Source organism: Eretmochelys imbricata, unplaced genomic scaffold (genome assembly GCF_965152235.1).
Source record: "Eretmochelys imbricata isolate rEreImb1 unplaced genomic scaffold, rEreImb1.hap1 Scaffold_33, whole genome shotgun sequence".
NCBI lineage: Eukaryota > Metazoa > Chordata > Testudines > Cheloniidae > Eretmochelys > Eretmochelys imbricata.
In genome coordinates, this window is record NW_027554345.1 from 39,210 (window position 1) to 50,271 (window position 11,062).

An 11,062-nucleotide genomic window follows, 5' to 3' on the forward strand; every position below is an offset into this window, starting at 1 on the left:
TTTCTTCCTCAGTACACTGTGTGATGGCTGCAGGGGGAATGAGAAGGACCATGGTCAGGATTAGAGCAACAGAGGGAATTGCCCTGATTCCTCTTTCTCTAATATCTCATTATATGAATGTCAAAGGTGCACAGAACTCGTCACTTACAATGAGTTGGTGTTGGTAGTGCTCCTCACCTCTGACAATCAGTCAGTCATGTTATCACACTATTGTAAATTGGGTCAGATCCTTTAAAGTCAATAGAGCTTCATTACTTTACACCATCTGACGATTTGGCCCACGATGTTGCTTGTTAAACACAGCCTGATTCCCACGTAGACACACACAGCCTTCTAAGTAGCAGCTCATCTGTGATTTTTCTACCCCAAGCTCTCTGCCTAGACGGCCAGCTTCCTGCTTCCAAATTGATTTATGGCACCAACTCCCAGCGGAAATTCGGCCGGCGTGTAACAATGGACAAAGAGTATCCCTCCATCATCACTGTGTTGTATTGTTTACTCTGTGTGTGCGGTGCAGGGGTTGCCAGGACACCTGGGCTCTATTCTTGTCTCTGCCAGTGACCTGCTGTGTGACCTTGGGCCAGTCATTTCCCCTCTTTCTGCCTCAGTTTCCCCTCCCTCCATTTCTCTGCTGTGTCTACTAGGACTGTAAGGGCCTTCAGAGAGGGGCTGTGGGGCAGATTTTTAAAGGTATTGATGCACCTAGTGAGATTCTCAAAAGCATCAGGGCCCGCAACACCCCTTGAAATCAACGAGTTATAAGCTCCTAGGTGCTTCTGAAAGTCCCACTAGGTGCCAAAATACCTTTGGAAACATAGCCCCATGTCTCGTTATGTGTAAGTCTGCACACCCATTGACACCGAGTATACTCAGCCAGCAGCAGTGTGAAGCTAGGACAGGAGCCCTGACTTCTATTCGCAGTGAGCTCCCGTCTGTCCTTGAACGGGTCAGGATAGACAGTGGTTGTCTGCTTGGCTCAACTCTAACCCAGGGTTGAAAGGGGCTAGTCTGTACAAAACAGAGTCTGTGAGCTGTCAACTTTACTGGTTATTCAGCTGTTACCTCCACGCAGCTATTCATTTGAAAGAGTATCACACAGAATCACACAGATGCAATAGAATAATGGTTTGAAATTAAGGGTTTATCAGGCAATATTAATGTTCTCCAATTTATTTGAAGTTTAAGGCTGGTTGGAAATTTTCAGCTGTGTTCTTTTTAATAGAGACTGGGTTTTCAGCTAAACAACAACAAATCTCAGAATCTGTCTGCTTTTCTCCAAACATTTTGGATTGTTCACTAAAGAAACTGAAAACTCAAAACACAAACATTTTTGGTTTTTTGATTAAAAAAATTCACTTTTCAGCAGAAAGTTTTCATTTGCCAAAAACTGAGGGGGGAGGGGAAATGTATTTGGGGTTTTCAGTGAAAAGTCAAAATTTTCCTGAAGGATGGAAAAATTCCAATCAGCAGTAGGCATCTGATTAATTTGAGAGTAAAAGTCTTAACGAGTTCAGATCGTAATTCATATTTATCCTCTTAAATTTCCCTCTATGTTCATCCCCAAACCTAGTTAACTGAAAAAGCAAACTTACTGTGCTGATCTTTGTGGATTTTTTCCCCAATGCATGATCCAATCAGTCATCCAGCACTACGATTCTTTGGTCAATATCTATCTATGTACCAGAATCTAGAAGCGAAAAGCACATGCATCTGAGAATTCTTTCCCCCTTCATTTTGAGACTGCACTGCCAGAACTAGACTCATTCCTGTTGCTCTCTGCAGATGAGCTGCGTGTAGCTGGTGTTGGGCATCACTGGCATTAAAGGACTGATGCTGCAGGAAGGTAATTTATTCATGTCTATTTCCTAAGGGCGGGTGGGACTCGCCTCTGGGCCTCTGCTGCTGAGCTGTGCAGGGCTCCAGGGAGTAAGTGCAGAGATGCCTAGCTGATGAAGGCAAAAGAGCCATTCTGTCCCTCCAGTCCGACCCTCACATAGCATGGGGCCTATGATCTCCCCCAGCATTCCCTGATTCCAGCCCAGCTTCTGTGTTATCTGTGCACCAGGATCACAAAGATGGAGATAGGCACCTATGGGGATTTATCAATGCTCCTAAATAAGCTCAGTGGCTAAGTCCCGTGGTCATTCAGTGGGAATGAGTAGCTTAACCTGCTTAGATGCTATTGTACATCCCAATAGGCAGCTGTCATAAATATAAAGGGAAGGGTCAGCACCTTTACAATCCCTCCTGGCCAGAGGAAAAACCCTTTCACCTGTAAAGGGTTAAGAAGCTAAGATAACCTCGCTGGCACCTGACCAAAATGACCAGTGAGGAGACAAGATACTTTCAAAGCTGCAGTGGGGGAGAAACATAGGTTCTCTCGGTCTGTGTTGTTTTTGCCGGGACCAGAGCAGGAATGCAGGTCAGATCTCCTGTAAAGGGCTAATAAGCAATCTAGTTAGATATGCGTTAGATTCTGTTTTGTTTAAATGGCGGAGAAAATAAGTTGTGCTGAATGGAATGTATATTCCTCTTTTTTTCTGTGTCTTTTTGTCACTTCAGGTTTTGCCTTGAGGGATTCTCTATGTTTTGAATCTGATTATCCTGTAAGGTATTTACCATCCTGATTTTACAGAGGTGATTCTTTTACTTTTTCTTCCATTAAAATTCTTCCTTTAAGAACGGATTGCTTTTTCATTGTTCTTAAGATCCAAGGGTTTGGGTCTGTGTTCACCTATGCAAATTGGTGAGGATTTTTATCAAGCCTTCCCCAGGAAAGGGGGTGTAGGGTTTGGGAGGATTTTGGCAGGAAAGACGTTTCCAAGCGGGCTCTTTCCCAATTATACGCTTGGTGGTGGCAGCAAAAAAGTCCCAGGGCAAAAGGTAAAATAGTTTGTACCTTGGGGAAGTTTTAACCTAAGCTCGTAAAAATAAGCTTAGGGGGTTGTTCATGCAGGTCCCCACATCTGTACCCGAGAGTTCAGAGTGGGGAAGGAACCTTGACACGGTGGCAGAGCGGTGGGATTAACTTAAAATCATTTTGAGATTTTTTGAACCACAAGCACAGATTTTTTAAAAGGAAATATTTTTTTTTCCTTTGGGCTGCCAGAAAGCAGGTTTTAAGCTGAAAGCAGTTAGAGTTTTTTTTCTCTCTGCTTGAGGGTCAGAGCAGAGACAAAAGGGAATTGTCTTTTGTGAGCTGGAGTTTTCTTTACCTAAAGGCAGGGTAGTTAACCTCCTGCAGGGAAATTCACAAGTCTTCACAGACCTGAAGTTGTTTTTTACCTAAGAGCAACTAGAGGGGTTTTGCAAAAAGAAAAGGAGTACTTGCGGCACCTTGGTGTTAGGGTTTTTTTTAAGGATTTTTCTGTAGGCTGACAATCACTATCAGACAACATAGGTATCCGGTTACAGCACAACCTAAATATATATATTTTTTTTTTGACAAGCCAAGTTTTTTGTTTGTTTGTTTGTTTGTTTTATTTCTAACTCTCTCTCTAACACTCTCCTTAAAATTCCTGAAGCTCACAAGATGACCACATTGGTCGCAAAATTAACTGGATGAGCTCTGGACATATTCAATAAGTTGCCTATTGATGAGGTTTCTGACTATAATAAGATCAAGGATTTGTTTTAAAGTAATTTCAAATTACATCTGAAACGTACAGAGTAAAATTTTGAATCCTTAAGAGAGGGCCTGGACTAAGTAATGTGGCTTATCTAAACCAGATGAAGGATCTGTTAGAGAAATGGGTGAAAGGAAGGGGTGTCACTAGCTTTGACGGAATGTGTGATTTGATAGCTCAGGAGCAATTCCTGAATATATCCAAGGAAGAAATAAAACAATGTTTATGGGATAAGGAAATGGACTCAGCAGAAAGTCTTGCTTCTTATGCTGATCGATACGAGCAGTCCCAGACCTCCAGAGAGGCGGGGCAAGCCAGAACAAAATGGGTGGAAGGAGGAGAGAGGAACAGCCGTGGTCGCAGTTGGAGCGGATGCCAGAAGGAACAACCTCAGACCACACCCTACTACTGGAGGCAGCCCAAGGTCCCAACTATACACCAAGGAATACTCCAGACACCTTATCATCCAGCCACACCATTCTCCAGCAACCCACCTCGCCCCAGTGACCCGTCAGCTGGACGATGTTTTAAATGTAACGAGCCGGGGCATGTAAAGGCCAACTGCCCCATGAACCGCAACAGATTACAGTTCATTGCACCTGAATAACACCAGAGGTCCACAGGCCAGGATACCTCCCAGATACCGTTGGAGCGGAGGGAAACTGTGAGTGTGGGCGGGAAGAAGGTCGCCGCTTGGAGGGACACTGGAGCACAAGTGTCGGCTATCCATGCTTCCTCAGTGGACCCCAATTTAATTGACCCAGAGATCCAAGTGACAATTCAACCCCTCAAGTTGAACTCTTTCAATGTGCCTACAGCCAAGTTGCCTGTCCAGTACAAGGGCTGGTCAGGAACGTGGACTTTTGCAGTCTATGATGATTATACCATCTCCGCGCTGTTGGGGGAAGACTTGGCCAATCATGTGAAACTAGCCAAGATGGTGGGAATGATCACCCGCAGCCAGGCTAAACAAGCCGTCCCGCCTAGCTCTGTTCCTGAAACTTCTACCAGGACCCAGTCAGAGGTGAAGGACCCAGACTGCATGACAACATCTGCAACAGCAGTAGTGGATCCAGTCCCAGAGACCCAGACAGAGCCAGTCCCAGAGCCTGATTGATTTTCAGTGTCCTAAAGACAAAGGGTCTTTCATGTGGGTCCCCAAATCTGTACCACAGAGTTCAGAGTGGGTTGGGGGGGGAACCCTGACAAGTGGTCATACTCCATGGCGGCCAGAAGGAATCCCTCAGAGGCCCCAAGGAAGAGCAGGAAATCCATTTGTACAACACAGCCCATGTAGGAAATGTTCTTGTCCTCTGAGAGGAAGTTCACCAGCATCTTGGGGACAGTGACCGAGGTGTAGCAGGATAAGACCCGGAGAAAGAAATACATGGGGATGTGAAAGGCTGGGTCCATGGTGATGGTGATGAGAAGGATGTTCCCAGTCAGGGTAATGGTGTAAAATAACAGATAGATGCAGAACAGAGGTACCCCCAGCTCGCGGTGGTTGGACAATCCCAGTAGAGTGAATTCAGTCACCACAGTGAGGTTCCCCCATCTTGATTCTTCTGCATATTTCATCTGTGGGGGGACAATAAATATCTAGATAACATGTGAAGGAATGACCCATTTCAGGAACTAAGGAGGAGATGTTCAAAGGCACACATGGAAGTTATGGACTCAATTCCCGAGGACATTCAATAGGAGTTGTGGCCCACATCCCCAAAGGTATGTGAGTGGCTAACCCACATCGATTTCTAGGGGGGTTAGGCACCTAAATATTTTAAAGTGTCTGGGAGCCTGAATGCCACATGTGCCTTTGAAAATCTTCCCCAAAAGTCATAGGAGCAAATTCTCTCTTCATGTCACCAAGTTCAAATCTCAGGGAGAGTCCTTCCAAAATCCCTGTGTGGGTTGACTGGCATTTCCATATTCTTGATGTGGCCAGAAAATTGGAAAAAATGTCTCAAGAGAAAGAATCACCCCAAAAAGTTCATAATTTCTGTGTGAGCAGTCAGGACTGCCTGGAAAGGGCCCCTCAGTTAGACAGATAGACCAACAGAAAGACAGACAGACACATAGGCAGACCAGTAGAAATACAGATAGACCAATAGATAGATAGACCAGTAGACCAATGGATAGGTTTCACTTGGACCCAAGTTGCTTGTTTAAATTCTATCCTCTTTCACATTCCTTTAACCATCCCACCTTCCCTCCCACTCCAAGAAGGATGCACAGTTTCTGACTTGGTAATTCATAAGGAACAGATTGACTACACTATATTCTAACTGACACACTATGCAGGTCCCCAAGTGGTGCAGATCAGCAAAGCTGCTTTGAAGTAAAACGGAGCTAGGCTGATTTACCCCTAGAATTCCATCTAATCAGCACAGAGTTTTCTGCCCTGCTTGGCGAATCTAAAGCAGGGGTGGGCAAATTTATGGCTCAAGGGCCACATCTGGGTTGGGAAATTGCATGCATGGCCATGAATGTAGGGCTGGGGCAGGGGGTTGGGGTGTGGGAGGGAGTGTGGGGTCTGGGAGGGAGTGCGGTGTGCAGGAAGGGCTCAGGGCAAAGGGTTGGGGTGCAGGAGGGGGCTCAGGGCAGGGGGTTGGGGTGCATGAGGGGGTGCAGAGTGCAGAAGGGGGCTCAGGGCAGGGGGTTGGGGTGAGGAGTGCAGGAGTGGGCTCAGGGCAGGGGGTTGGAGTGAGGCATGCAGGAGGGCTTTGGGGTGAGGGTTCCAGCCCTGCGCCGCTTACCTTGAGCAGCTACGGGGCGGCAGCGGCACGCAGCAGGGCTAAGGAAGACTCCTTGCCTGCCCTGGCCCCGCACTGCTCCTGAAAGCGGCCTGCACCATATCCCTGTGGCCCTGGGGAGAGTGGGCAGAGGGCTCCATGCGCTGCCCTCACCTGCAGGTACCTCCCACGAAGCTCTTATTGGCCATGGTTCCCCGTTCCAAACCGATGGGAGGGGTGGCACATGGGGGCCGCAGGGACGTGGTGCTGGCCACTTCCAGGAGCGGCGCGGGGCCAGAGCCGGCAGGGAGCCTGCCTTAGCCCCACTGCGCCAGGGACTGGCAATTCCGCGGGCCGCCTCCAAATCCCTGATGGGCCGGATTCGGCCCGCGGGCCATAGTTTGACCACACGTGATCTAAAGTATGAACACATTACCAGAGACCAGGAGGATGTGACTACAGGTCTACAAGGAAATGTAACAACTGTAAATAGGCATGTAGAGAGATGTAACAAAAAGTTGAGCTGGTTGAAAATTTTGAGGTAAATGTTTTCCCCATAACAAAATGCTAAATTCAACAAAATCTAAATGTTCAGCTGGAATGCATTGATTTTGTCAAAATTTTCCAGGGGAAATTGATAAGGTTGAAACATGTTGTTTTGTCTATATCATTTCATCTATCATATAATATAACATAATATCATATAATGATAAAGTCCAAATGAAATGTTTCAACCTTATTTAAAAAAACATTTTTCCTTATTGATATGCAATATTTCAGAATATTTTGTTTCATGACCAGCTCTGAAAAAGAGGTAAGGCATTGCTCTTATTCTAATTTGTAATAAATACATAATAATAATAATAATAATAATTAATAATTAATAATAAGCCAATTATTTGAGCCCATTATGCTCGACTTACTGATTGTCATTTCAATTGTTCCATGAGCAATTCCACAGAAACGATTGTGATAATTTACAGAACAAGGTCCCATTCAATATGAAGGTGTCACAATCTGTCACCTCTGAACAACTAACATCAGTTGTGTCAGCCTCACTGACTCTGGCTGAGGCAGGTCAGTATTTACCCCATTTCCGCCGGTGGGGAAACTGAGGCACAGAGCGGCTGGACATGATTCTCTTCTAAGGTTGCACAGCTAACGTGTGGGTGGGGCAGGAAGAGATTCCAGATCTCATAAATCACCCTGGTCTAAGCACAGAACTGCCCCTGAATATTCCCTATAGATGTGAGAATATACACCTCTGCAGAAAACCAAATATGATTAATCAAACGACTGAGATGGGGGTCATGTATCTATACAGAGAGATAGACAGACAAACAGTTCATTTCGTGCACCCACCAACCATCAATGCAGTCCCATTGTTTGCAGTCTCAAGCTGCTCCATTCTAAAGGCACCAGTAAAGGCTGCATGAATACAGCGGTTGCAGAGACCAGAGCCTTGACAGCTTGGATTTGGTGAATAATAATTGTTAGTTTATGTTAATAATTCAGACCCCAGAAGGGGAGAGTAATTCCAATGCACCAATTGTAAGGCTTTCTTTGACTGGGAAAGGAGAGAAATGGAGACAGTGTCAGGGTCTGACACCAGTTTGTTGTTAGCCTTCAGCCCTTGGCATAATCCTAACCTGTATTCAACAGGGACTTCAGCATGAGTTTACCTTTCAACCTTCAGTGGGGCCACTCATATGATTAAAGTTAAGAATGTGCAGAAGTGGCTGTGGAATCAGGGTCTTTGTACAGAATATTCAAAGGGAGTGAGTTTTAAATTCATACTCATGAGTGTTTGGAGCAGATCCTCAGCTGGTGAAAATTCTCAGAGATCTATTGACTTCAGTGGAGCTATGACAATTTAAACCACCTGAGGATTGGCTCCTTGATTTTCAAGGATCCCCAGTGTGATACTTTCATTTGTTCACAGAAGCAAAAGAGAGCAAGTTAAAAATGTATCCTGTCAAAACAGCTCAAAGGTCAAACACCGAGTATTTTACAACAAACTGTTTGTAAATGACAGCTAGAGTAAGAGATAGCCATAAAAATCTTTGTTAAATAATGTTTAATAAGGAGTCCTTATAAGAAAATCATGATCTGGAGAAGACAATCGTTAACAGGAAAAGAAGCACAATAATTTGCACAATAATTTCCATAGATTATTCATTATCTAGCTAGCTAACATAATTCACAATCAAATAGAAATCTATCATGATGACAAAATGAGGTTGTGTGTTAGGACAAGGAATGGTCCTGTCTGTCTGTCTCTCTATCTAATCACATACTCTGCTTTTCTCTATCATATATGCAGTGTACACAACCATGCACAAAGATGATATCCTAATACTAATAACTGGCCAGCTTCTGAGATCCTTTCTCAGTTTGGATGTGAGCAGATCGACACGGGAAGGCGTATGCAACACCAGATCAGTGCAAGTGATGGCACTTTTCCATCTACACCAAGGTGAGAACAAAATGACCCCAGACAAGAAGCTTACACCAGTGTTCATGTCACTACTGAGTGCTGCCCCGTGACTTTGAGCCAGAACCGCATCAGTAGTAAACGTGTGATGTCGTTGGGTCTACTCTGCATTGGTGCTGGTCTAGCTGAATCAGACCCTGACCTCTCTGTCACACTCACTTTCTTCAGGGTGCTGTCAGCCAAATCTGACTCCTTGTGTATATAGGTTATTGGCCAAATCCTGATCTCCTTGAAGTGATGGGCTAAACCCTAGTAGCTTCCATGGAATACAAATCTGATCTCATTATCCGGTGTCAGGTTTTCTTTAGGACACTCTGGAAAAAATTTATCTTCAAAACACCCTTTTCACCATAGCAAGAATGACACCGTTTTTACATATTCATTTAAGTAAAATTAACAGAAAAGATGCCTTATGACACACCCTTTTATCACTGTGGGGAACAAACTTTCAGCTCGCTCAGAAAACTCCATCAAAGAGATGACATAGTTGCACTTCCAAGGGAGGACAAACATTGAAAATCCTGTCTAACCAAACACTCACCATCTCCCAGGCTTTCCCACCTCCACAACTTCCTGGAACAAAGAAATAAACCAAAACACCAACCAACCAGTTAAGCCAAAAAAAAAATGCTAATAATCTGACAAACAAACAAACAAAAAGCACAAAGAACAAATTCATTGATACCTCAATCAGAGATTTTAGCCTCAAAAAGAAGAAGAGCTAGCGATCTCACTACGGACTTTGCTTTGGCTTCTGATTTTATGGGCAAGGTGCTCAGATAGTGTGGTGATGGGTAGCAGTGTATGAAGATAGATTCCGATCTTCTTTATATTGGTGTAAATCTATAGTAACTCCTTTTTTCTTGAGTCATGTTTGTCTGGATTTTTCCTAGTGTAAATACCCAATTCTGCATAAACAGATTGCACAGTATTTTCGGCAATAATGTCATCAGCTTCCCAGTGACTTTGAACAGAATAAAGTGTTACTGAAGGAGAAATAAGGACATTTTATTCTTAGAGAATAACCTCCAAACTATCAATTTATTCAGTGCACCTCTGAGCGCCTTGTTTCTCATGCTGTAGATGATCGGATTCATCATTGGTGGCAACACAGAATAGAGAACAGCCACCAAGAGATTCGGAACTGATGGAGAGCTGGAGGTGGGTTTCAAGTAGGCAAAGGTCCCCGTGCAAATAACCAAGGAGACCACAATGAGGTGAGGGAGGCAGGTGGAGAAGGCTTTATGCCTGCCCTGCTCAGAGGGGATACTCAGAACTGTGGTGAAGATCTGAACATATGTCACAATTATGAAAACAAAGCAGCTTGAGGATAAGCACACACTAAAGATGAGAAACCTGACTTCACTGAGGTCTGAGTCAGAGCAAGCGAGCTTGAGTAGCTGCGGGACTTCACAGAAGAACTGCTCCACCTTGTTGCCTCCACAAAAGGATATTGCAAAGGTGTTTCCAGTGTGCAATGCAGAGTAGAGAAGAACACTGGTCCAGGCACTGGCTGCCATTTGGACACAAGCTCTTCTGTTCATCACTGTCTCATAGTGCAGTGGTTGGCAGATGGCAGTGTATCGGTCGTACGCCATGATGGTCAGTATGGCAAAATCTGCTGAAGCGAAGAAGACGACGAGAAAGACTTGGGCAACGCATCCAGAATAAGAAATCGATCTTGTGTTCATGAGGGAGTTGGCCATGGATTTGGGGATGGTGGCAGAGATGGAGCCAAGGTCTAGGATGGACAGATTCATCAGGAAGAAGTACATGGGGGCGTGAAGGTGGTGGTCAAGGGCTATGGCTGTGATGATGAGAAGGTTCCCCAGTAGGGATATCAGGTAAAGCACTAGAAACACCACAAAGTATAAAATCTGCAGTTCTGGAACATCAGAGAACCCCAGGAGAAGGAATTCGGTCATGGTGGTTTGGTTGGACATTTTCTTCCTCAGTACACTGTGTGATGGCTGTAGGGGGAATGAGAAGGACAATGATCAGGAATAGAGCAACAGAGGGAATTGCCCTGATCCCTCTTTCTCTAATATCTCGTTATATGAATGTCAAAGGTGCACAGAACTCGTCACTTACAATGAATAGGTGTTGGTAGTGCTCCTCACCTCTGACAATCAGTCAGTCATGTTATCACACTATTGAAAATTGGGTCAGATCCTTTAAAGTCAATGGAGCTTCGTTACTTTACCCCATCT

General features: G+C 44.7%; 1 protein-coding gene across 1 annotated transcript; it reads right to left on the reverse strand.

The window, feature by feature from the left end:
- Positions 1 to 9,835: 9,835 nt before the first annotated feature.
- Positions 9,836 to 10,795, reverse strand: LOC144258673 (olfactory receptor 14A16-like). The gene has a single exon (XM_077806864.1). It carries the CDS (start codon positions 10,793 to 10,795, stop codon positions 9,836 to 9,838), a length of 960 nt encoding a protein of 319 aa, XP_077662990.1.
- Positions 10,796 to 11,062: the final 267 nt, after the last annotated feature.